This window comes from Patagioenas fasciata, chromosome 12, assembly GCF_037038585.1.
Source record: "Patagioenas fasciata isolate bPatFas1 chromosome 12, bPatFas1.hap1, whole genome shotgun sequence".
Lineage (NCBI taxonomy): Eukaryota > Metazoa > Chordata > Aves > Columbiformes > Columbidae > Patagioenas > Patagioenas fasciata.
This window is the reverse complement of record NC_092531.1, coordinates 14,210,563-14,237,288: the sequence shown is the minus strand read 5'-3', so window position 1 is coordinate 14,237,288 and position 26,726 is coordinate 14,210,563. Positions and strand designations below refer to the sequence as shown.

At 51.2% G+C, this 26,726-nt stretch overlaps 2 protein-coding genes across 8 annotated transcripts in view; both read left to right on the top strand.

The window, feature by feature from the left end:
• Positions 1-4,118: 4,118 nt before the first annotated feature.
• NOX5 (NADPH oxidase 5) lies at positions 4,119-14,082 on the top strand. Its single transcript, XM_065847698.1, has 15 exons — positions 4,119-4,238; positions 4,643-4,793; positions 5,814-6,024; positions 6,519-6,753; positions 7,165-7,318; positions 8,115-8,290; positions 8,854-9,036; positions 9,648-9,780; positions 10,441-10,616; positions 11,867-11,890; positions 12,178-12,302; positions 13,021-13,105; positions 13,264-13,363; positions 13,506-13,672; positions 13,951-14,082. Exons 1-15 carry the CDS (start codon positions 4,119-4,121, stop codon positions 14,080-14,082), a joined length of 2,172 nt encoding a protein of 723 aa, XP_065703770.1.
• Positions 14,083-21,079: 6,997 nt separating this feature from the next.
• Positions 21,080-26,726, top strand: part of GLCE (glucuronic acid epimerase) — a 48,250-nt gene continuing 42,603 nt past the window's right edge. For 2 of the 7 annotated variants that reach the window (XM_065847704.2, XM_065847705.2), the window contains exon 1: positions 21,080-21,203. In XM_065847704.2, the coding sequence (XP_065703776.1) occupies positions 21,184-21,203 (20 nt within the window). In that variant the 5' untranslated portion in view covers positions 21,080-21,183. The other 5 variants (XM_065847710.2, XM_071813936.1, XM_065847706.2 and 2 more) reach the window with 4 other exon arrangements.

Here is a 26,726-nt window from a genome sequence, read left to right as displayed (position 1 = left end):
TTTTTTTAATTAATTTGACATGAAAAGCTTTATCAGGGCTGACTCGGTGTGAATATTTAAAAGGGGACGTGGCTCTGGTACCGTCATTTAAGGCTAAATCATCTAGATTGGCATCCACAGCAAACCGAAGGGCTTCAGAAAACGAGAATAAAAGCGTTATCAAACAATTGACTTCAGGTGAGTGTAAGTGTTAATGTTGTAGTAGGGTGTCCTTCAAAGCATTGTCATTTTTTGCCACTCTTCATATAATTTAAACATCTTTAACTTTTCTGCCTTGTAGAAACGTTTGTATAAATCTGAGCAGACTTAAATGTTTGTAGGTAATAATTGCATAAATTGTTAATATATGCATAAATTTGTGCCATAGAACAAATACTCCGAGAGTTGATAAATACAAGATCAGCTTGTTTGGTTTTGTTTTTTTTAAAGGAAATAAAATATTTTGAGGAAGATTCTTTAGATTGATACATATTGTCCAGTTGTAATTTTATGTGAATTGTGCTTAGTTGGAGCATGTAAATTTACATTATAGACTATGGTTTGTGGAATCATAAAGGGATAAAGTACGTTTAACTTAGTTCTGAGAAAAGCAATATAGCACAGCACTTCAATTGTGATGATTTGTGCATATTTTTACCATGAAACAAACACTAAATTGTCCCGGTGAGCAATTATTTAGATTTTGTTTCCTCAGAAATTTTTTGATAGGACTTAATATATCTAAAAATTACTCTCCATTTAAAGGATATTAGTTTCTCAAATCTAATTCTAAATTTGTAAATATTTTATTTTTCCCGTGTCTATGCATATTTCTTTTTCGTCTGTCTTTACCTGAAACTCAGCATTGAGCGAATACACTGATAGATTTTCTCCATTTTCCTCTCAAAAGGTGCTGCCGAAGTGCAGTTTTTAATACTACAATCAAACATGCCCCTGGGATTAGGCTGAAGAATTTCAGAGTATTCCCAGAATTACCAAACACCCTGAAATCATGAGGCGGATCCTGTAAAAACCGGGCTTGTTTGGAAATGGAGATTTCTGATAAATACTAAAAGTTGGGCTCTTTTTAGCAAACTCCTGGTTTGGGGCATTAAAATTTGTGTTGTGGGGACGTTGCCCCATCCGTGGATGCTGCCTTCGATTGAGTGACTGAGTCACTTCTCACCTAAATTCTTGCTCAGCAGCATCATAGGGACATTCCTCATCTGCACTAATTACGGCCTCTTCATTAAGCGGGTTTGAGCCTCGCTCCTGCCTGCCCAGGTTTTATCTGCTCATCCCTGGGTGTTTTGTTCATTCTCAGAACATTAAATGTGTTGGTACATTTGATTTTGGTCCTGGAGTGACAGGCAGTTGAGACACCATCCTGTAAAGTTCTACAGATGTTTAATTAGATTCTAGAAAGTAGCTGTAATTAGTGATTTAAAGGGAAACAGACCGCACTGGGCTCCACTCTAGGCTTTTGTGGGACTGGTCCTTGCCTTTAACTCATGTGGCTTAGCTCACCTTCATATAACACATTCCTGTGCCAGGCAGAAATTCTGGGTTTGTGGTTGTCTCCAAGAGGGCAATCTCTGCTGGCAGAGAAAACAAGGGGTTTTTTGAGAGCTTGACTCCCCCTGCTTATTTTCCTAAACTTATATGAGGAATTGAAGACAAGAACTGCAATAAAACTGACTTGTGCTGGTACCTCCCCCTACTCCAATGGGAGTAAGTAATCCACATCCTACCCTGCGCAATGTCTGATATCTTTTTATAATTTATTATGTTCTTTTTGTAGCAGCCTGATCACAACTTGTTGAGCCATATTAGCAAATTTGAGCTCTTTTATTTTAGATATTTACACTGTGGTTGTATAGGTGAAATATGAGGATAAAGGGATTTGTGTCTGTAGGATCCAGCACACACTTGAAGATGATTTATATTTTACACTTTTTTGCCTGGTGAATTTTGAATTTCCCCATATTTTTCCATCGTGATACCGACTCTGGAGGGAAAAGGTCCCTCAGGCTCTGGCAAGGAAGCGAAATTCTGCCGCTTAGCGTACAAACCATCTCCCTGCTTGTTTTGTGCCTGGAGCAGCTGTGACACCAGCCGGAGTAAAGCAGAAATGTTTTACTACCTGGTTTCTGGTTCTGACATCCCCATGGCAACCTCCTCCCCAATTTAGTCGCAGCTTAGTGCCGCACAAGTCGGGTTTGTTCAGCGAGGAATAAAGGTGGCAGTATGGAAAAGACACTTCCCCATGTGTTCCTGGCGGCCGGTAAATAGAGATGGAAGCGCCAGGTGAACACGAGGCCTTTGGGTTTGGCAGTGAGAGCTTCCCAAGGTTACGCTGCTTAACAGCGCAAGAAATATAAAATGAAGGAAATTAAAAGAATAACATCCAGCAGCTGCAATCAGCTACATTTTAAATATTATGTATCACCGGCACAACCGGGCTGCAGCAACAGACCTGGTGACAAAACTGGGTGTGATGGTAAAACAGGAGAAGATGATAAATTAAACCTGATGTGAAGCAGGACGGGGATCAGGATTGACCTCCCCGTGTGCGAGCGGAAGTTTGAGCCTTGTTTGCAGCTGTTTTGCCCAGAATTGCTCTATCCTGCCCGTTCTCCCTGGGAACACTGTGTCCCTCTGCTGAGACCCCTGATTTACGTCCCACAGGAGCTGTTTGAGCAGGTAAAGCAAAGGGAGTTGGGGAAACACAGCACAGGCTCGTTCCCTTGTAAAAAGGCTCATTGATTTTTCTCTTCATTTCCCGAGATAATGAGAGTTGGCGGTAATTTTGGACTGTCTTGGCAAAGCTGCTGACAGAATCGTGGGAAATTCGGAGACGTGGAGATGAGAAGGGGGACGGGGATGCAGGGACCGAAGGGATGGGGCCAAGAAGCAGCAGCAGAGGAGAAGGAAGGGGAGAGACACCCAAGTGCCTCCAGAGTTCAAAGTTTCCCACCTCCCTGCTCCATTTTTATTTGCAAAGGGAATCCCAGAGCATTTTGCTGCTGCCACCCCTCTTGACAGTGGAGCGGCACCTCCTGCCGCTGGGAGCTGAAAGGGTTTGGGAACAGTTCAGTCCATAAAACAGAACTCAGAAAAGCTGGAGAGCTCCTGGGATTGAGGTGGAGATGTAACAAGCAGCTCAGCCTCTCCAAGGGAACACTAAAATACACTGGGGTGTGCAATGGGTGATTAAAGCACCTAATGTACCTGGTTAACCCAACAGACGAACTGCAGAGGCTGCAGAACAGCCTGGCAAATGCATTCGCTCTTATTAATATCAACCTGTGTGCTGATGCTTGGTAATTTGGGTCCATAAACACAACCTAGAGTCTCACACGGGGTCCAGGCAGGGAGTGGCTCAAACAGCTTCATCGTCCCTCTGTGCTGGGCACTGGGGAGGCCAAACCTCGAATCTGGGGGTCAGTTTCGGGCCCCTCATATGCCAAGAAAGCCCTTGAGGTGCTGGAGTGAGTTGAGAAAAGGGAACGGAGCTGGGGAAGGGGCTGGAGCACAAGTGTGATGGGAGCAGCTGAGGGACCTGGGGGGTTCAGCTGGAGAACAGGAGCTGAGGGGAGACCTTCTGATCTCTGAACTGCCTGAAAGGAGCTTGGAGCCGGGGCTGGGGTCGGGTTCTGCTCCCCAGGAGCAGAGGAAATGGCCTCAAGTTGCACCAGGGGAGGTTGAGGTTGGATCTGGGGAACAACTTCTTCCCCAAAGGGCTGTCGGGCATTGGAACAGGCTGCCCAGGGCAGTGGTGGAGTCACCATCCCTGGAGGGGTTGAACAGATACGGAGATGAGGTTCTCAGGGACATGGGGTAGTGCCAGGGTTGGGGAACGGTTGGACTTGATGGTCTTGAGGGGCTTTTCCAACCCAAATGACTCTGATTCATCCCAGGGCAGCTGCTGCAGGACACGGTCCAGGCTCAATGGTGAGGGAAGGCCAGGGATGCTCTGTCCTGTGGGCAGAGAGCAGCAGCCACTTTGCTTTGCAGCATGAGGCTGCAGGTGGTAAAATTGTGTCAGGAACAGTAAAAAAGTGGATTTTGAAGGCTACAGGGGGGCTCTAGGGGCTGCTGCCCATTCAATGCTGTGCCCTCTTGCAGGTTCCTGCACCATGAGTGCGGCCAAGGATGCCGAATGGCTGCGGTGGGTGATGAACCAGTTTGGGAACATTGCGGGGAAGGACAAAGAGATCAACTTGGAAGAGTTCAAAACTGCTCTGCAAGTGAAGGAGGTGAGTGCTGGTATGGGGTCACTTCCTCCAGGCAGCACCGGCAGCCTGACACCGAGCTGTGGTCTCTTAGAGAAAATTAAGCTTAAAAAGTAGAATTATTTGATGTTATGAAAGAGAAACCTCATAGCACTCTGCAGCAAACAGGAGTGGAAAACATGGATTAACTTTCTGCAGTGCAAAATAGACTGGATATCCACAGTCTGTCTTTGAACATGCTTGAACATTCTCTTCCAGCCACCTGCCACCCCATCCGTCCCCATGTCCATGTCTGTCCCCAGGGCTCCCTCCCTCTCAGGGCCAGGTGATTCCCATTGCCAGTGGTTGCAGCTTCGGTTGTAGCATCAGGATTTGGGTGGTGGAGAACATCGCACTGCCATGTGAGAGCGTTTGTCCTCCTCCTGCAGTCCTTCTTCGCCGAGAGGTTCTTTGCGCTATTCGATGCAGACGGGAGTGGGACCATCAGTCTGGAGGAGCTGCTGAAAGCCCTGAGTCTGCTCGTCCACGGGAACAAGATGGACAAACTGCGATTCCTCTTCCAAGTGTACGACGTGGATGGTAAGATGGTGAAAATTAGATTAATTTGTGTTTTTTTTGAATCAAGCTGTGATTTTTGGGGCAGCACAGCTCTGCTCTGAGCATCCCAGTGTGGGCATTGGGCTTTGGTGCTGGTGTCACCTATGAGGTTGAGCACAGCTGGGTGATGGTGTAGGTTGGTCTTCGCTGCTGGATCTTCACTAAAGATAAGAGTCTCTCTGGCATAACACTGCTGCCTTCATCCTGTGGTGGAACCACCAAAAATTCATCTGAAAGCCAGCAATTAAACTGGCCGCAAATCAGGATTTCCCACAATTGGCTTTCACCCTCGGCCATGGAGAGGAGCAGCCTCTGCTCCGCTCACACATCAGCTCTCCATCCTGCTGACATCTGTGAATCCCAGCATGGTCTCTTCTTCCTATATCACCTGGGAAAGCTGGAAATAACAAAAGCATAGAATCACAGAATGGTTTGGGTTGAAGGGACCTTCCCAGCTCCCCTAGTGCCACCCCTGGCATGAGCAGGGACATCTTCACCCAGCTCATGAGCTGCTTTTCCTGCTCGTACCTGCTTGGGTATTAAATGCTGGCCAAAGAACTGCAAGCCGAGCCTCTCACCTCTCTGGTTTGCTCTCCTACCTGGTTACTGGATCATAAAATCATAGAACAGTTTGGGTTGGAAAGTACTTTCAAAGCTCATCTAGTCTAAGCCTCAGTAAGATAAGTGGGTTGGCACCAGTTTGCTAATGCCAAACTCTGCCAGACAAGTGACAACACGGCTGCTGCAGGTAAACTGCCGATTAGGTCACCTTTTTATTTAAAACCAGATGGTTTATGAGAAATGGCACAGACTTGCTCTGGCTGGGCACAGTTTCCTCCTGAGGAGCCTGCATGGGAGGAAGGGAGGTGATTTCTGGATTAAAGGGAGGCGATTTCTGAATTAAAAGGAGGTTGTTTTTGCATTAAGGGTGCAAGATGACAGTAAACTCGCAGGGTTCCAGGGCACTATGAGGTCCCTGCCCTGAGCCCAGTCCCCACGCAGGCAGCGGCTCCATTGATCCCGAGGAGCTGCGACTGGTGCTACGCTGGTGCCTGCGGGAGAGCGCACTGGCCCTGCCCGAGCCGCGCCTGGCAGACCTCACCCGTGCCCTCTTCGAGGCCGCCGACAAGGACCACAGCGGCTCCATCACCTTCGAGGAGCTCCGGCAGGAGCTGGAGGCTTTCCCAGGAGTCATGGAGAACCTGAGCATCAGGTATCTGCTGCAGCAGGTCCCTCCAGCAGCACCCAGGGCTGTGGGTACCCTGTGAGCACCTTTTTCGTCCTGCACGGAGTGAAAAAATTGGGATTTGTGCTCTCATGGGGTGCCCGGATCCCAAGGTGCTTGACCAGCACCGGGAGCAACCCAGGCACCCTCTGATGCCAAGCAGGGTACTGGGTTGGGATGCAGGTAGAGGTGCTGAGATGGGTGCAGGGATGGAGTTGCAATGGGTGAAAGGGTGGTGCAGGGATAGGAGTCGGGCTGGTGCAGGGATAGGAGTTGGGGTGGTGCAGGGATAGGAGTTGGGGTGGTGCAGGGATAGGAGTCGGGCTGGGTGCAGGGATGCTGCCGGGCTGGGTGCAGGGCTCAGACACAGAGCTGGGTGCAGGGATGCTGCCAGGCTGGGTGCAGGGCTCAGACTCAGAGCTGGATGCCCGTCTGGGTGCAGAACTGCCCCAGCTCCCTGTCCCTGGTGCCTTTGCTCCCAGCGCAGCGAGTTGGCTGCAGCCCCCGCCGCCCGCACAGAAGAGTGCCCGCCCACAGTACCTGACCCGGCTGTACTGGCACAACCACCGCAGCACAGTCGCCTTCCTGGGGGGCTACATCAGCCTCAACCTTCTGCTCTTCGCCCTGGCCGCTCTCCATCACGCCGGCCTTGGTGGGTGGCTGGCCGTGGCCCGGGGCTGCGGGCAGTGCCTGAACTTCAACTGTGCCTTCCTCGCAGTGAGTGGGGGTCCTGGAGGGTGCTGAGCTCGAGGTGGGTGCAGGGTGATGGTTACTGGCACTATTTACAGTCACATTTACACCACGGCCTTCTCCCTGTGCTGGGGGCTCTGTGGAGGGAGCCTGTGAACTTCTGCAGTTGTGGGACCAGGCTGTGTCCTCTAAATAACAATATATAAATCCTGGGTTAGGGAGGCTGTGAGCTCCCTGGGACAAGAGAAGTCATGGCACCCTGCAGATGGGTCCTTGGTTTCTGTCCCTGGGTGCTCTCCAGGCTGACACCCTGTATTGGACGGAGCTGGCTGTGGAACCCCAGGGGACAAGCCCCTGGCTGAGCCCCCCAACATCTCCGATTGTCCCCCAGCATCTCAAATTGCCCCCCCAACATCTCCAACTGCCCCTCTCCCGGAGGTGCTGATGCTGCGGAGGTGCCTGACCTGGCTGCGAACCACCCCAGTTGCTGAGGTTTTGCCGCTGGACCAGCACATTGCATTCCACCAGCTGGTGGGGTACGTCGTGCTGGCGCTGGCAACCATTCACACGGGTGCCCACGCCGCCAACTTCAGTGAGTACAAGCCCTGGGGCGGTGGGGCCCTTGGGCTGCAATTGGGGGATCTCGGGAAACACCCCCTTTAACCCTGCGGTGGGTCCTTTCCAATCCTGCTGCTGAAGTGGGAAATGCCCCTGTGTGCCGGGGGCAGCACCTGCGCTGTGCTGAGGAAAAGCTGCAGGGGTCTGGACTGAGCCTCGAGACGGGGTGCTCGTGTTCCCGGGGGATGCTCATGTCCCAGAGGGGTGCAGATGTCCCAAGGAGGAGATGCCTGTGCTCCAAGGAGGGAATGCATGTGTCCTGGGGGATGCACTGGTCCCAGAGAGGGGGGTGCAACGCCTGGAGAGGGGGTGCACATGGCCAAGGGGGGCTGAGAGGTCGCAGGCAAGGTGCAGGCAGTCGGAGGAGGCGTGCGGTATCGCACGGTCTGTGCACTGGCTGTGATCCCCCTCTAGTGGCTTCCCAGACAGTCAGCAAAGGGCTCTTGCTGGCCCCACGCAGCTCCCGAGTGGGATCTGCACCCCAGCTCAGGGACATGAGCAGCACATGGGGGGAGCACGTCTGCTTGCACCACCCGGCTGGCACAAACCACCTCCCTTGCAATGATGCTGAGCCCCTGAACAGGCTTTGGAGAGGAGGGATGTTGCATTTTGCAAAATGTCCAAAAAAAAAAAAAATTTTGCAAAAACGTCCAAGCAAAGCACTTGGGTGATTCTTAGTTAAAAGAGAAATTATTCGCAGCAGTTTGGTGAGTGTAGCAGAGCTCTGCGTGTGTGCTGTGGGTGCCCTGTCCCCAGTGCAGTGTCCCCAGGCAGGCTGGCACAGCAGGACGGGCGTGATGTCCTCACGGAGTACCTGTTGTACCCCCATCCTGGCACGGGGGGCCTGGGGGACACGGCGGCACAGACGGGGCTGGTGCTGCAGGGGCTGCTGGTTGCCATGGTCACCTTCTCCTGCCCCTGCATCCGCCGGAGCGGCCACTTCCAGGTGGGTCTCGCTGCGGCCCCAGGAGACCTGGAAACCCTGTGGTGCCCAATTCTGTGAGGGTCCAGTGGGTGGGTGCCCATCCAGGTGCTGCCCCGCGGGTGGTGGGAGCTCCTGAGCTGGTGTGGTGTCCCCCATCCTTCCCTCGGATACCCTCATGCTCCTCAGTTTTGCAGTTTTGGGATTTTCTTGCTTTCCTCCATCATTTGGGCTGCCTTTGCACATGGGGATAGAATCATCAAATCATTTCTGTTGGAAGAGACTCTCGAGATCATCAAGTCCAACCATTCCCCACCCCTGGCACTGCCCCATGTCCCTGAGAACCTCATCTCTGTGTCTGTTCAACCCCTCCAGGGATGGTGACTCCACCACTGCCCTGGGCAGCCTGTTCCAATGCCCGACAGCCCTTTGGGGAAGAAATTGTTCCCCAGATCCAACCTCAATCTCCCCTGGTGCAACTTGAGGCCGTTTCCTCCTGTCCCATGCCTTGGCACAGCTCCACCACAAAGCACCATTTGTTTCCACCACCTTTTTTTCACACTTTGCCCCCCACTCCCTGCCCACAGCTCTTCTACTGGACCCACCTCTCCTACATCTCCGTCTGGACCCTCCTCATCCTCCATGGTCCCCACTTCTGGAAGTGGTTTGCGGTTCCCGGTTGCCTCTTTGTGCTGGAGAAGGTGGTTGGTTTGGCCGGGTGGCACACAGGGGGGCTGCGCATCGTGGAGGTCAACCTGCTCCCCTCCAAGGTCTCTGTGCTGCAGAAATACCTGTAATATCTGAAAAGGGGTTCGTAATTTGGGGAAAAGCACTTTGCGAGTGACTGTGATGGTTGTTTGTTGCAGGGGAAAAGGAGGGATGGTGGGACATGGGAGGGGTGACAGTTTGCACAGTGAGCTGGAAGGGGGAGGGATGAGGGGCAATTAGTAGCTTATCTGGAAAACAGGCAGGTTTGGGTTGCTGCAAGCTGCACTGGTGAATGTTTGCAGCAAGAAGTAAAAGATATTCCTTTGTTTTCAAACCACTACGTTTTTAATTTAGAATTTTTACCTATTTTTCAATTTAAAAAAATCTAAACTCACAGGACAACTGGAGACTAAATGACTCTTGAGTCTTAGTTTCTTCAAAAAAACTGTTGTTTGAGGCCAATCCTAACTGAAATTTTTGTTTGATAGCAAAACTGGGTAGTGAACCCCTTTTTTAGGTCAAAGCTGTAAGTCCATCTCATTCTGGCCACTGTTTGAAATGGGAGGCACACATGGGTGCTCCTGGGCTGCAGAGCACTCACCCCAGCAGAGACCGGCCAGCGTGATGTGTTGGCTGGATGCTCCCAGCTTTCCTGCTCCTCCTTTTCCTCCAGGTCACCCACCTTGTGATCGAGAGACCCCAGTTCTTCCACTACAAGCCTGGAGACTTTGTTTACCTGAACATCCCAGCCATTGCCACCTACGAGTGGCATCCCTTCACCATCAGCAGCGCGCCCGAGCAGCGAGGTGAGCACCAAACCTTGGCTTGGTTTTTATTGCTGGGTTGTTTTACATCACTGGGATGACCATAGAATTGTTGAATCACAGGATGGTTTGGGTTGAAGGGACCTTCCCAGCTCCCCCAGTGCCACCCCTGCCATGAGCAGGGACATCTTCACCAGCTCAGGTTGCTCAGAGCCCCGTCCAGCCTGGCCTGGGATGTCTCCAGGGATGGGGCATCCACCACCTCTCTGGGCAACCTGCACCAGGCTCTCACCACCCTCAGGGGCAACAATTTCTTTCTCATGTCTGGCCTGAATCTCCCTCTTTTAGTTTAAAATCATCACCCCTTGTCCTATTGCAACAGGGCCTGCTCAAAAGTCTGTCCCCATCTTTCTTATCAGCCCCCTTCAAGTACGGAAATGCCACAATGAGGTCTCCCCGGAGCTTCTCTTCTCCAGGCTGAACACCTCAGCTCTCTCAGCCTGTGCCCAGCTCCACATGTTCCCAAGTTTTGGGCTTTGGGCTTCACTCAGCTCCTGGGGCAAACCCATGCCCTGCTGCAAGCCTGGGGCTGATGTGAAGGACATGGGTGGGGATCGCTGCTGGTTGCTCAGGGATGGAGCTGTGCGGTACATGGATCATGCTGTGCAGGATGCTCATCTGCTGCTCCGCTCCATCCTGCAGAAACCCTCTGGCTGCACATCAGGTCGCTGGGCCAGTGGACCAACAAGCTGTATGAATATTTCCAGCAGCCTGAATTGCCCAGCCCAGAGCTGAAACCTCTCAGCAAGAGCCTGAGGGAGACGAGAAGCTGGTGCTGGACACAGGTTGGTGGGGACGGGGATCAGCTTTTGGCAAATGCAGAGGTTGGACCTTAAAATGCTGCTGGTTGGCAGATGATAGAATCATAGAACACAGAAAACACAGAATCATTTTGGTTGGAAGAGACCCCCAAGATCGTCGAGTCCAACTGTTCTCCCAGCCCTGGCACTACCCCATGTCCCTGGGAACCTCATCTCTGCATCTGTTTAACCCCTGCAGGGATGGTGACTCCACCACTGCCCTGGGCAACCTGTTCTAATGCCTGTCAGCCCTGTGGGTTTCAGCTGTGGGGTGTCTCTCCTGGTGTGTCCCCCCTGCAAGGTCCTTGTATCACCTCGAAGGGTTTCACATCCCACCTGAGGTTGGTGACCCTGAGGGATGGGGCAGCAGATGCCCACGAGCATCACGGCCCTTGGCCTTTGGCTTCCAGGGAGGTGTCTGCAGCTCAGAGGGGGTTTCAGTGGCCACCGGTGGGGATGGAGCCGTTCAGCTGACGTCATACAGAGCCACTGATGGTGCCCTGGGACAGGAGGACCCACCAGTGGCGGGGGTGAGCACCGTGTCCCACCCCAGACACCCAGTGCCTGCGGGGAGGGGAGGGGGGTCTGTGCTCTCAACACAGCAGCCGCCAGAGGAACAGCCTGGAGAACCATGGGGAAGCATTGCTTCCCAAATGCCCAAAACTTATTAAAAAGCTCTTTTTAAAAGAAACTTCTGGGACATAAATCATGGCAAAGCCAGGATGCTCAGAGCTACCGTTAGCAACTTTTATCCCCCAAAATAAGAGGCTCTCAGGATATTGATTCTGCCAGGGCTGGAGGAGCAGCCCTTGCAAAGAATGAATTTACATATGCCAGTTTTAATCAGTTTTTCTCCCTGTCCCTCTTTTGCTCTTATTTGTCCCCTGGGAAGCAGATGTTGCCCATGCCTGGGACACCACCTTCACTCTAAACCTCTTTCTCATCCAAATTCCCGCACAAACTGGGGGGTAATTGCCTTTTTAATCAATACTCAAACAAATTACCATCCAGATAATGTCATCAGGTGGCATGTTCCTGGCGTTGGACATTGGTGGGGTTCCCACCAAAGCGCTGGGCTTGGCTCAGGCATCACCCTGGGTCTGGCCAAGGGAATGTGCAACCCGGATAAAACCAGTTGGAAAAAATACACCCAAAAAGCAAACCCAGGGAACAAGCAGTTTCAGCATTGGCTGTTACGGAGGAGTTGGGGTGGGGAGGAGTTGGTCGCTGCTCTCTTTACCTTGCAGGTCTGTGCTGGACTGGGTGAGACCCATCGGCTCTGCAGCGTCAAGGTGAGGGACTTCCTGGTCCTTCCCCAGCCCCAGTCACCCCACACATGCGTCCCAGTCAGTCACCCCACACGTGTGTCCCTGTGCACAGGTGCTTCCCCCGAGGCTTTTGCAAACCCTGCGTTATTGGGGGTTTGGTGCCCCTGCCCAGCCCTGCTTTCCTCTGCTCCCATAAAACTCCCATAAAAGACCCCAAATTCTGCACACTAACCCTGCTCGCATCTGCAACCCAACAGTGGTTCCAAAACCCATGGGCTGCTGGAATTCTCCCCATTTCTTGTCTCTCCCAGTGCTACATTGATGGACCCTACGGGACGCCGACACGGCGGATCTTCACCTCAGAGCATGCTGTCCTCATCGGCGCTGGCATAGGCATCACCCCCTTTGCCTCCATCCTGCAGAGCATCATGTACAGGTTGGTGCTGTGGCAGCAGCTCAGGCTGAGCCCCAGGCTGATATCCAAGGTGGTTTTGGGAGGCACGGGTGCCATGGTAGACCTGTCCTCCCACACTTCTCCCTGTGAGGTGAGCAACATGGGCAGCACCCATCATGGGTCCTCCTCAATTCCAACCTAACTTGGGCTGAGAGAGCTGGGGCTATTCAGCTGGAGAAGAGAAGCTGAGAGGGATCTGATCAATAGGATCAGTATCTCCAGGGTGGGTGTCAGAGGATGGACCAGACTCTGTTCAGTGGTGCCCAACGCCAGGGTGAGGAGCAACGGGCACAGACTGAAACGAGAAGTTCCACCTGAACATGAGGAGAGACTTCTTTACTTTGAGGTGCCAGAGCCTGGACCAGGCTGCCCAGAGCAGGTGTAGAGTCTCCTTCTCTGGACTGTGTCATCTGCTCTGGTGACGCTGCTCTAGCAGGGGTTGGGCTGGGGCATCTCCAGGGGTCCCTTCAACCCCAACTGCTCTGTGATTCTGTGATACTGTGACTCACAAGATGTGGCCAACAGACCAATAGCTGGGTCCTCCCTTGGTCTCATGCTTCCTCGTAGGCATTTCTGCTGCAGAAAACCCACTGCACCCGTGGGCACCCACCAGGGCTGGTGAGGAACAGGTGCTCAGGGTCCCCCTGCAATGGTCCAAGGGTGTGGGCAGGGGCAGGCAGGGCTGTATCTCCCTGTGCAGGTACCGCCGGCGAAAGCAGAGCTGCCCCAGCTGCCACCACTCATGGTGCGAGGACTTGCGGGATGAGGAGATGATGCTGAGGAAGGTAGGAGCAGGTGGAGGGGGATGTGGGACCAAGGTCTGCCCTGGGGACAGGGCCAGGAGGGCTGCAAGACCCCAGGGGTGAGCCATGAGCACTCCTGACCAGTCTGGGGGTGGGGGGCTGGATTTGGCTCCAAAGCAGAGGCTGCTGCATCCTTTCAGGTTGACTTTATCTGGATAAACCGCGACCAGAAGCACTTTGAGTGGTTTGTCAGCCTGCTGACCAAGCTGGAAATGGAGCAGGCAGAGCAGGAGCCGGGAGGTGAGTGGGGAGGAGGGAACCAGCCGGTGCAGCCCCCAGCCCTGTCCTTGGCATTTCCCCTGGGACAGCCCAGCCCGACCCAAGGGGACATAGTGTGGGGTCAGACCCCCCGACAACAGCCGGGCTCCTCTTGAACGCCCAGGGCGGTTTTTGGAGATGCACATGTACATGACATCAGCCCTGGGCAAGAATGACATGAAGGGCGTGGGGCTGCAGCTGGCCCTGGACCTGTTGGCCACCAAAGAGCAGAGGGACTTGATCACGGGGCTGCGGACCAGAACTCAGCCTGGACGCCCCGACTGGAGCAAGGTGAGGGCTGGACCTGCCCTGCTGCCAAAATCATCCTCGGGCAAAGGGAACCATGATCCCCAAACCCGCTTTTTGGGGGGACACCAGGGGAGAGCCCCGTTTTGGAGTAGGATGATGCACAGGGGTATCCAGGTGCAGAGAATCTTCACCCCACCATGAGAAAGCGAGTGCTGGGGATGCTGAGTTGTGCCGGGCAGTGGCTGCCGATGGGATCCGGCCATCCCTGGGGTGGGACCAACTGCCCCCCCACCTCCTTGCTCCTCTTGCCTGTGCCCCAGGTCTTTGGGAAGGTGGCGGAGGAGAAGAAAGGGAAAGTCCGAGTCTTCTTCTGCGGCTCACCAGCACTTGCCAAGGTCATTAGGATGCACTGCGAGCACTTCGGCTTCCGCTTCTTCAAAGAAAACTTCTAAGCGACAGCCCTTGCCTGCCCCTGCCAGCCCTGACGCGGTGCGATGGGCTCCAGGGGCCAGATCCTGCTGCATTGTCCATGTGGGCACCTGGCTGCTGCTGGGTCAGGGCTGGGGAGGGTGGGATGGATGAGCAAGGGATAGGGAGGGTGAGGGGCTGGGATGGACCACGGGGCTTTGGGGTGGAGGGGGCAGGGTCTAGAAGCCATTTGGGGTGTCCTGGAGCATCAGTGCAGGGTGTTTGAGGGGGGGAAAGGACCAGAGTCCCAGAGCACTTTGGGAGGGGGGCACAGGGTCCTGCATCACCTTGCAGGGCTTTGGGGTGGAGGGGTTGGGGTCCTGGGGCCCTTTGGGAGGAAGGGACACGGTGTCCTGCATCACTTCACAGATCTTTGGGATGTTGGGACAGAGTCCTGCATCACTTTGCAAGGCTTTGGAATGGAGCCCTTTGGGCGGGCGGGGCCAGAGTCCCGCAGCCCTTTGGGATGGGGGAGCCGGCTGTCCCCCAGCACCTCGCAGGGCTCCGGGGTGCCCACAGGAGGGCACTGCAGACCGGGCAACCGGGGCTGTGCTGCCCTGGGACTGACTCCCTGCCCCACCCAGTCCAGCTCCGGTTCGCAGCGCACAAGGGGGGTTTGCCTCTTTCTGCACCAGGGAAACAGATATTTTGGCGGTGCCGAGGGGGCTCAGAACAGCCCACCTGCCTCAGGATGGCTGGTGGGATGGAGCCACTTCCAGAACACTCAACGCAGTATGCAGGATGTCCCCGTATGTGGCCAGTGGTGCTGGGACCAGTGATGGCCCATGGGGACCTAACCAAGTTCAAATCAAATGGGCGCACGAAGCTGCCTTCCCTGACTGATGGATACAGCCTTTTTAGGGGTGCCTCTGTGATGCGCTGATGCTTTTGTGTGGGAGAAAAAAAAATGTAGGTGACACACTGGTCTCAGCACAATTGCTGGGCTGGGTAATGATCCCCTCTGGGTTACGTCCAGGGCTGATGCGTGATGGATGGAGAGGCAGCGATGAGTGCTCAGCACCCCGCAAACATGCAGCATGCAGTGAAGAGCCCAAAGTCAAGTGTCAGTTTTTCTTAACCCTGGCTAATGGGGCTTCTCACCTCCTCCATTAGCAGCAGGATGGAAATGTAAGGCTGAATTCAGCTCCTCTGTTCTCTTCATCCCACCACATCTCTCCGACAAGGGTTCCTCCAGCTTCGCTCGCTCTCCGTGCTCCCCCTTCCAAGCTTCAGCTGAGGAAACCAAACCCACTTAGAGCCTTTATCAGAGCCCCACACTGTAACATGGAGCCGGGATGTGACCCCAAACCCATGGACCAATGTTCCTGTTCACCAGCATCACTGCAGTGACAGCCCGTGCATCGTAATTAATGGGGCTGTTTCAATCAGGGGACGATGGAAATACTGTTTGCAATGTCCAAGGGAAAAACTGGGACAGCTGCAGGGACATAAATCCTACCCCCACACACACGGAATTTTGGTGGTTTAGAGATATCTTCCAGCTACGTGCCCAGATTCACTCTGTTTCTGGGCACACATCGACACTTTCATGTTGCCAAAGATGCCAGAAAAACATAACGTGGCTGGATGTGGCAGCGTCACGTGGCCAAGGAAAACACACTCATCTCAGTCATAAAGAAGAGTTAATTACATCTCCCCGTTCTCCCTATGTTTTGGAGCAATTATAAACAGAATGAATCATTATGTGGCTGCTGATAATCATTTCCATTCCGCATCCCTGCTGAATTGCAGGGTGCCGAAGCGCTCTGCTGCTTGCAGCTTCTCCCAGAAAAAAAAATATAAAGCAGATTTAGCTGGTTTTGAGCATCGTGGCACCTGGGCACCCAGAGCAGAAGGGTTTTGGGGAGAAAATAATGCAATAAATGGGGATGATGCCTTGGTGAGAAGCTTTCAAAGGGCAAGAGGGTCCTGCAAGGTGCTCAGCAGATGGTGAGGAGACGTTCTCCAAGGGGGATGGAGGCAGCATCAAGGTCACTGCTGACATGCTGAATCCTGAGCTGCTCACATCCCAGCCACAGCCATGAAAAATTAATGAATTTCTTCCTTTCTATCCGTAGAAGCTCTGTCAGCTGCTATTTTGCCCTGGTATCTCCGGTTTGTCGGATGTTTCCTTTGGATTTGAGGAATAAATGATTAAATTATGTGGATGGGGAGGGGGGTTGGTGCTGGCAGCGGGGTACAAGCAGCGGGGTACAAGCTCCTTGACCAAACCAAACCATGGCTGGGAAGTGGTGCTGTAGCCTCCAAACCTGGGGTCTGCTTTGGTTTTGGGGTTGTTTTTTATCTTAAAGCAACAGGAGGCTCCAAATCGGGATCTTGGGAGGCAGGGGATGAGGCTGGATAATGATATCCCTCCTGATTAATGCCTTCCCTTGGCTGGCTTCGTTAGTGTGATTACACTCGGGCTGTAGCATAGCAACAGCTAATTGTTGGTTGGATGCAAAGTGCATCATTCCCCGTATTAAAATTTTATTAAGATATAATTGCATTCGTCTTGCAGGAGCGGATGCTTCAAAGATGCCGAGAAGAGGCAGCGGCACTGGTTGGGGCTTTGTTGGGCTCACCATAAGCTCCAGTTCATGGGTTTTGGGTGACGGTTGATGGTTTTTGGGTGATAGTTGACTCTCGGGACACCAGGTCTCATGGTTGGTATGTGGGGGCTCCGGAGAGGGTTGGGTGAGGGCACCCAATCTGTGACGCCTCTTGCACAGCATATTGTGTGCAGAATATTCCTCAACAAACCCTCAATATAGAAATTTTCGTCCTTTGACAAATGAAAATGAGGATTCGAGAGGTGATGAAGTGCTGCTGGGGGGCTGCAATGGGCGGCTGCTATTGGCATGGGGAAGGGTTTGCAACCTGGTGTTCAGAAGAAACTAAAATGGGAGTTTGAGGAGGAAATTTTTTGTGCTGAGGGTGGTGAGAGCCTGGCCCAGGTCACCCAGAGAGGTGGTGGATGCCCCATCCCTGGAGACATCCCAGGCCAGGCTGGACGGGGCTCTGAGCAACCTGAGCTGGTGAAGATGTCCCTGCTCATGGCAGGGGTGGCACTGGGGGAGCTGGGAAGGTCCCTTCAACACAAACCCTTCTGTGATTCCATGATTTACAGCTGCTGAAAGCCCTTTGCTCCCCTCAGCTCCTCGGAAATCCAGAGAGAGAGGAAAACCTTAACACAACTGTATTTATTACCAGTATGATCACACTTGGCATATTGTATCACTAAGTGGTCCTGGTACATAGATATTATTCACTTAAATAATCAATCACTGCCAACAAATTACAGGATACAGAGAATGGAATTAGCAAAGTGAACTATGGATGTAAAATTCATTTGAAATTCAATTTAGGAGCAACATTAGCTTTCAATTAGTCTGCCCAACTGTTTGAGCATCATTTTGTCTATCAGATTTTTTTAAATAAATGTAATTAACCTTTGCTGTTAAATTGTTGTTGATTTCATCGATATAATTATTATGCAACTCCTAATATTTTGCTTGGATGATATCTCATTAGCCGGTGGTTTCTAATTAGGGAGATGAAGGACCGGTGGTGATTTCTGTGTCTTCTTGGTGGGGCAAGGGAGGGAGATGCTCCAGAGACAGGACTTTGTGTGTGAAATTTTGAGTTTGCATGTGAAATTTTGAACAGGCAGGGGATGTGACCAGCCCCTCCTGTCCCCAGCACAACTGGTCCCAAACTGGTGGAGCTGGGGACCGAGGGGGGACAGGGACATGGGGCGCAGGATGACGAGGGGGATGGAGGGTCCTGCAAAGGAAGGCAGCAGCATCCAGATGTTCAACACCCCTTGGGCACAGCTGGAGGAGCTGACAGCACCTTTACCCTGGGCTATTTGCAGAATGAAATTAATTTCTTATTTTTGGGCAGGAAAAACTGTTTTTAAAGCCAGATTCCCTGCAGGGAGGTGGGTTGGACAGGGGGTAGCGAGAAGCTCAGCCCCGGCCACTGGCTTCCCTTGCCCAGGAGATAGATGAGACAAGGAGCTAATTAAAGAGCAATAACTTGTTACAGCCCTGTTTGGAGAGCGGGGATCCCCCCATCATTGGCAGCCCTCATCACAGCCAACAGCCCCAATATTGGTTTCCTCCCCCCCCGCCAAAAATAATACCTTTGACAGTCACTCAATTCTCACCAGTTATTTTTAATAGATGCAGTTTTTCCCCTTTAGCTTCATGCAGTTCTCCGAGGTTATAACTCAAGCTAATATCTGATCTATAGGACTAATTCTGCCCCTGTCAAAGCCGATGGAAACGTTTCTATTGACGTCAGCGGGAGCAGGATTGATCTCTGCGCGCGGACTATTTGTTCCTGAGGTTTTAAGAATTCATTTCCTCCTTGCATTGCCAGAGACAGATAGCAGCAGTGGAGGCAGAGGAATCATCTAATAACCACATATTAATACATGAATCATCAGCTTAGAGCCCAGCGCAGGGGGATGCTGGAAGGAGAATAACTGAGCTCGATATCGGGCTGGTGAAAAAACAATAAGGATTTTGCAGACAGGGTGCAGCAGCTAATCGGGAACATGATAATAATTGCAATGTAAATTTTTTTATGCTAGCATCCCAACCACATCTTCTAAGCTCTATTTAAATGCATTATGGCAGACAGGGCCTCTGCTGAAATCCCTTATCCTGGGCTGGAACAAGAGCACCTGTGATATTTCTTTACCATACACTTTGAGAACATTATTTACCTTTGGACAGACTCCAAACAGCACTTAAACAACCCAGGATACCCAGCATAGGGTAGGCAGGAAGGGGCCTTGAAGTTTTACCCAGACACCTTATTTTTACTTTTGCATTTTAATGAAGGAAACTGTGTTGGTTTGTTGTTTTTTTCTAACTGTGCCTCCTGTGCAGCACTTCAAGAACTTCTCACATGAAAGCAGAAAGATGTATTCTGCTCGACCTATTATATCCAGCAAAGGATGTAAAAGCATCAGTGGGATGTTGAGCTCATTTGCAATGGAAATTTCCCGGCGCGGCTGGCTCGGGTCGCCTGCTCCCCCCGCACACAACCAGGAACAGCGGAAGGCAATAACCTTCCATTATCTGAAAACCTCTTTGCATTTCACCCTATGATTTTGTTTTCACGGTGTGTGACAAATAAGACTAACGAATAACTTAGACAAAGGAGTGGGGTGTGTATGTGTGTTTATTGCCATGGAAACAACCTTTGGGCCAAGCTAAAAGAATAATTCTTTGAAGGCTATTCCTGCTCTGCAAAGCCACCAGAATCCCAGCGTTTGCAAGGTCCCTGCAGCACACAACCTTCCCCAGCTCACGCAGTGTAACCAAAGGTCAGCAGCCAATTTTGCACTTTTTATACCCATTCTTGTGTACTGAACTGCACCCCAAAATGCCCCGAGTGAGCCGCGCACCCACTTCTACTTGTTTCCCAGACCTGTACCCCGTGTGCTGGGGCTCTTCTCGTGTTTGCACAGGAGATGAGAGCGAATGATGGTGCTTGGGAACCACGAGGTGAAGTGGTGAGGGCAGCACAGCAATGCTGAGCCCTCACCGCTAGTAATTACCTTCCTGAGTTTGCTAATGAGTGGTGAAGATAATGCTGTAATTAAGACACTCACTGAGTGTCTTCTTACTTGGTTAATTTAAAAATCAGTGGAAGGTCAATCCACCCTTTCCAGCTGGAGATCCTGAAACCTGGATTTTAGCCCGGGGAGTCTGTAGAGGTAGAGAAGACGCAGGGGCAAGTAGGCTTGAATGATGGATCTACCTGGAGTTGTGCAAAGCATCTGACACTGTCCCTCATGACATCTGTGGCTCTCAGTTGGAGAGACGTGGATTTGACAGGTGGACACTCAGTGGATGTGGAAGTGGCTGCTGGTCACACTCAGAGTTGGGGTCAATAGCTCGATGTCCCAGTGGAGACCAGTGGTGTCCTCAGGGGCCAGCACTGGGACTGGTGCTGTTTAACATGTTTGTCGGTGACACAGACAGTGGGATCGAGTGCCCCCGCAGCACATCTGCCCACAGTGCCAGCTGAGCGGTGTGGCTGACATGCTGGAGGGAACGGACCATCCAGGGGCACCTGCCCGGCTGGAGAGGTGGAACCGTGTGAACCTCATGATGTTCAACAAGGCCAAGTGCAAGGTCCTGCACCTGAGTGAGGGCAACCCCAAGCAAACACAGGCTGGGCAGAGAATGGGTTGAGAACAGCCCTGAGGAGGAGGACTTGGGGGTGTTGGCTGAGAAGCTCAACATGACCTGGCAAAGTGCACTCACAGCCCAGAAACCACCCATGTCCTGGGTGGCATCACCAGCAGCGTGAGCAGCAGGTTGTGGGAGCCAATTCTCCCCCTCTGCTCTGCTCCCTTACAGTAAACAGTTGAGGCAATGATTTCCACATGCTGAATAGAAACAGGTAAAATTTAGTTCCCATAGTGAGTAGTTACTTTAAGTTCAAAAAAAAAAAAAAAAAAAAAACCTAGACAAAAATGTGCAATAAAATTTGTATAAGGTTAAGTTTGCAATTGCTTCAGAAACCAGGCTGCAGCTGCAAACCAGCCCCCTCCCAGGCCTTACTGACAGAATTTGCACCTAAAAGGAGCAGAGCCTGGGAGTGGGGAGAAGTGTCCACATCAGTGCGCAGCGCAGGTGGGAGATGTCGGCTCCTCAGGAGGAAATCGAAGGCCCTGCCGCAGGAAAACAGCTTTCTACAGGGGTGCTTAAAAAATGACAGGTTATTTTCAAACAAACAAACGAGCGGGCTGAGCAGCGAGTCCTTGCGACCGCTCCAAACCTGCCGTCCACGTGCTCCGGGCGCGCCCCCGCCACGTGCGCGCGGCCACAGGGCGGGGCGCAGCGCAGCCAATAGGCAACGCTCCGCACCCGACAAGCCCGCCTCCCCGGTCCACGCACCCCATTGGCCAGCGGCAGGCCCCACCCACCCCCGCCGTTCTCGCGGGAAGTAGGGGCGGGGCGGGGCTGGGCTGCCCGTTCCCTCTGCTCCCCCCGCCGGGGCTCCGCTGCGGTCGCTCAGCGCTGCCCGGGAGGCCCCGCCGCCCGCCCCAGCCGCCACTCATGTCGGCAGCACCGCGCAGGTAGGGGCGCGCCGGTGGCTGGAGCGGGGTGAGGCCGTGGCTGAGTGAGAACGGAGTGAGCGCAGCATAGAGGGTGCCCGCGGTGCGGGCGAGGCGGCGGGAGCGGCCCCGCCGCAGGGCCGGTCTCCCCGGTGCCTCCGCCCCTCCCGCCTACCGCTCCCCGCCCTGCCGCTGTCACGGCGCGCCGCGCGCCCCGCGCCGCTCTCTCCTATTGGCCAGGGGCTTCGCCGCGCCCCGCCTCCCTCGCTCTTATTGGTGGGAAGGTGGGGCGGGGCGCGGTCCCTCCGTGCGCTCCCGCCGCCGGGTTCGCCGCCAGCGAGGCCCGTGCCCGCAGGTACGACCCGGCCTGGGCTCACGGCCGCTGGCCCGCTCTCCCCGTGAGGCCGCTCTCAGCCCCTCGGAGGAACCACGGCCCCGCGCCCCCTCCTCAGGCCCCCGCGGCCGCCTCTTACCTCAGCGGGTGTCCGGTAACCGCGGCCTCGGGGCGCTCGGAACGGCATCCAGCGGCTTGGGGAGGCGCCGGGGCCGCCCGGGGGGCTGAGGAAGGGGCCTGGGGAGGGGGCCTGGACCAGCCGGCCTAGCCCCGCGCCGTCGTGTTCGGCCCCGTTTGGGAGGTATGGGATTTCTGGTGAGAAAAATGCAGGAATAGAGGCTGCGGTTTGCGAGGGCACGCGGGGGGGGACCCCGTGTCTTCCATCCGCTGGGAGCCCCGCCGGGAAAACCTCCAGCTCAAGGTGAACCAAACTCTAGAAAGGAGTAATTACGCTGATTGTGGCCTCCCCATCCCGGTAAAACCTGGCGTGCCCCTGTGGAGGAGATGATTTCTGTGTGGGCTTGGGGAATAATCATTAATTGTGTTTAATCACGCCGTGCAATCCAGCTTCTGCTGCTGGAGAGAGGGTCGGTGTTTTTGGAGGTGCTGGACACGACTCAGGCAACCTGTGTGAATGGATTTATACGGAGAGCACCTGGTCGGGTGCTGGGTTGTCCCTGCTTGGCTGTGGATGCTCTTCTGCTCCGTCAAGGCGTTTTACATGCGCTTATGTCTATACCCAAGATGCCGAGGTGTAAGAAAAACAACGCGAAGGCTCTGGCAGGAGGGCTGAGATGCTTAGTTTGGTGTCCACAAAGCTCAACTCAGAATACTTTACCATTCTGTAGTTTTTCACGAGGAGCTTCAGGGTGCATCGGACAAGCTCTGAGGCTGCTGCTACACCAGCAAACAGCAGGTTTCCTTTGCTGGGATTGGCAAACAGCTACCTGTACACTTATTTATGTGAAGCATCGGTGCGGCAGGTGTAACCAGGTGAAATTATCTGTGTTCGGCAGGCTGCAGCTCAGTGAGTTTTGTGTTGGAGCTTTGTTAGTACATACGTCAACCTCTTTAATGGGGCTTAATTCGAAGAGATGCGGCCCATATGTGCTCTTTATTTTGCCTTCTGGAATTCACACCCACTTGGACAGTGTGAACAGGAGAAAACCTCATCAACGTGCTCTCTGGGAAGGGGAAAATTAAAATAATACCTGTGGGTTTTGTCAGAACCGGGGTGAGTGCAGGTGACTGCTCGGATAATGAGCACAGCACATTCCAGGATCATACATACTGTGTCTTTTTTTCAAAACACAGTGTGCAGATCAGCCACTACGGACCTTGCATGTGAGATTGTGGAAGGTCTCTTGTAACAACAGAGATTTTTGGGTGCTTTATTGTCAGGCAAAGTCACGAGAATGCAGCAAACAATACGTGCTTATGCCGCAGTTGCAGATTTGAGTGTCCGCGGGCTGTTCTGCTTCTGCATGTTTTGAGAATCCTAAGAAGGATGCATGACGGCAGTATGATGATGTGAAGTTTCAGCTCATGTATTATGCCTTAGAGCAAAATGTTAATGTTGCAAAGGCAACTCCCTGGTGGGTTCCCAGGCAGTGAAGAGGATCAGGGCACATGCAGGACTGTGATCTTCCAGTTCTTCACATGAGGCTTCAGGGAGGGCAGCACCTCCAAAAGGTGTCTGGCTTTTTAAACCTTTTGGCTTGTTTGTTCGATACAGGAATTGCCAGTAGTTAATAGTTCTCCTGGTTAGAGCTGGCCAAACAAGAAAGGTTTTTAAGGGCCTTATGGACCTCTCAGCGTGGCCAGATGTCACAAACCTTAACAATATTTAATGTATCTGTGGAGGCATCTTGCCCTGCTATGATGTTCTTTGGCATATTGTGAGATCTGGGTGAAATACCACACTTGGTGTTTATTTAAAGGCTTTATTTTCACTCTGGTGAACCGCTAACCCTTCTGATACAGCTTGTGATCAATAAGTATAATTAAGGTCAAAGGCATCTCGATTATCCAGGTGCTCTTTGTACCTTTTGAAAAAAAAAAAAAAGAAACAAACACTTAATCCCTTTTTTACCAAGTTAAAGTGTAACTTCCCCGACTCTTTTGTCTGCTCAGCTTGTGGAATGGCTTTTGGTGTTGAGTTTAATAAGGCAGGAAAACTTGCTTTAATAAGGAGATATTGGCACGTGTCCTTTCAGGTGATGCCTTAGGAGGCTCTTTAACTTTTTCTGAGGTATAATGTTTGGGATGGTAGCTTTTTTTTTTTTTTTTTTTTTTAAAATAATAAAAGTATCCTAAAGCTCTGCCTGGATTAATCCATCCCTTTAGTGTCACACAGTGTGTTACATGGCTAAAAATTAGTAGAGACCCACAATGATTAGTATCTGGCTGGTGGCCCAGAAAGAGGGAAAGCCGGGGCTGGCAGCATCTGACAGTAATTTTCTGTAAGACAAGTGTCCTTCGCTCCTTCATTGTCCAGTTGATCCTCTAACAGCAGTGATCCCGTTTGTAACGCTGAGCCTATAGTGCAGGAGGAACGAGACGGGCACAACACACAAAAACCCCCCAAAAAAACAAAAAAAACCCCAAAAAACCTGTTACTTTCTGCTTTTTTTGCCTAACAGTCTTCAGCATTTTTTTTCTTTCTGCTCAGTATCTCCACTCCTTTGGTAAAAAAGGAAAACAACAACAAAAAACTACCAACCAAACAAAAAACAATTAAGTTGGATTTCATGAGGTGACATTGAAAGTAGCTCATTCTCTCTGAACATTTAATTGAGCCATAAGATGAAAAGGCCTGTACTCGCGGTGTTTCTCAAACGGGTCGCTTTAGCGTTGGGCTGTGTTTTTAATGAAGATTTTGTGTCTCAGACGCAGTCAAAACTTTAAGGTCTCATTTCTGCAGCTTTTCAAAGTGAGTTGAGTCATCGGTTCAGCCTTTGCTGCAGACCTAAAATGTTGGGAGATGTTCCCCTTTCACAGTATTGCTATTTTGTGATCCTTTCCCTCCCTCCCAACTCTAAAATTCTTATGCTCTGTTATAAAATTTGGGTAATAAACAGGGTTTGGGGAATACTTGCTCCTTCAAGTAAGCCTAGTGCAACTTTAGCTTTTCTGTAATTATGCTGGATTTTTCCAGAATGAGATGTAAATATGTTTTCTTATCAGCACTAGCTGTTTTCTGGATTCTCCCCACTTTGTGCTCCAAAGTCACAGCTTTTCCTTCTGGTTTTTTCACCTTGTCTCCCCACCTGGCTGCTGTGTTTTAAATGTTCATACTGAATTTGAAATATTGGAGGTAGCAGATAAAGTGCGTGGTAATGAAATCCTTCTAAAGAAAGCTCACCGCTAATTCCAAAGGAAATGAACTTTTAATTAGTGTCTTATCTCAAGTGTGCCACCTTTTCTTTTTTTCCTCATAGATATTGCTTGTGTTATTGAAGACCAGCTCGTGTTCCCTGATACGGGAACTGGTTGGCTGGTGTCTTGTTATAAAATCCGATTTACAGCCTCTTGATTTCTAAATAAATTGTTTTGGCCATGCTCTCAGGAGTTAATGTTTATTGTTACCTGAAGTTGCACTTTTGGAAATGGAGATGTTCAGGGAATGCCCGTGTTGCTGCCTGTGAAGTATCTATGGTATAGATAAAAACTTCAGAGTGTTGAGTATTGTCTCTTTCAGGAATTATGTATTCCCTGTTTAGTTACAATAAAAACTTTAGTGCAGAATTTTCTGAAACAACTGTAAACGCCACACCAAAAAACCCACAAAAACCCTGTTATGACATCAGTAAGGTTGAGAACAATGCGGTTTATTTTCGATTACATTTCTTTTCGAACGGTCTTTCCACAGCAATATTAGTGTAAGAACAGGTAAACCAGCAGGTAGGGGGCTTAAACTCGTGTGTGGGTGGGCTGGATTAAGGAGCAAAATCAACCTCATGAAGCTCATTGAGCAAAGGGGTTCATGTCTGGCAGGGTCCCATGTTTCTGCTCAGAATTAAAACTTTTCTGTGTCACTCGTAGGGAGATTTTTTGCTTAGTTTAGCACGGGAAACGGGGCTGTTGGTGTGTTTCTTTTCCTCTTTTTAATTGCATTAGGGGATGCAGGAAATTCCAGAAGGTTTTGAAACAAAAGCAGTTTATCGGGAGCTCTTGGAGCAGCTGACCTTGTGGGGCTGCCCCGGGAGGTGAAAATTCAAGATCTTTATTTGCTCTTCTCAGTGTTGGAGATACGGAAGGTCGACCTCGCCTCAGTGAGGGTGTTTGGTATGTGAAAAAGCAAATTTAATCCCCTTGAACTTTGGTTTCCATGCTAAAAGTGAAATGATTTCCCCATTTCTTCCTGGGTGTGGTTTTCCTGAATGATTTTGCTGTTTTCCTTCTCATGTAGAAAAAAATGAAGTCTAAATCTAAATAGAATAAGCTTATTTTGCCAGTTTTTATAGTTAATGAATATATGAATTTCCTATAGAAATCTTCTCAATGATACCAAAAGACACCAGATAATTATTTCGAAAAATGCTTGAAGAAATAAAAACTTGTTTCTCTTGGTCAGTCAAAATAGGCTTCCCAATCTGGGCAGCCAGTATTTCCATTCAGTTTTTGAATGCTTGTAATATTTGCATCATTTTTAGATAGAACGGGGTTATTTAAATGGACCTGAAGGTTTTCCAGTCGGGTAGCTTTTGCACAATATTTAATTTTACCTCTGTATGCATTCAAATTTTCCTGGAAAGCTGTTGGATCGCCTTGTGTAGTTTGGTGTTATTCAGTCAAAACAGTATCTGGACAGGTTGTATAAGAAATAATGGGTGGCTTGTGGCTTAATTTTCTTTCTAAGGGTTTGTTTTAAGCAGCATTTGAACAGATATAATGATTAATTGTCAAATTGTTTATTGAGCTGACTCTGGTTTGCATTTGCAAGGGGAAAAATGAGTGACCTGACTGGATGTGTTTAGTTGCTCAGTGTCTCAGGACTAAATGGAGAGAAGATGCGGAGTATCTGCAGAAACCTCTGTTGAACTAACGTACTCTTCCGAAAATAGGGTTCTGCCTTGTGGTTTGAACTGGAGGGGACTTGGAAAATACTTGTTTTTCGATAAGCAGAAAAATTTTTCTTGAGCATAAGTTGTTTTAAAAAGTCGGCTTTGATTTTTTGGACAGCTGAGCTCTGACTTCAAGATGTGTTT

Coding starts and splice junctions, on each gene's coding strand:
- NOX5 (XM_065847698.1), top strand. CDS start 4,119: ATGAGTGCGGCCAAGGATGCCGAATGGCTGCGGTGGGTGATGAACCAG. Junction 4,794..5,813: donor CCAAGTGTACGACGTGGATG/GTAAGATGGTGA, acceptor GTCCCCACGCAG/GCAGCGGCTCCATTGATCCC. Junction 13,673..13,950: donor GACGCCCCGACTGGAGCAAG/GTGAGGGCTGGA, acceptor CCTGTGCCCCAG/GTCTTTGGGAAGGTGGCGGA.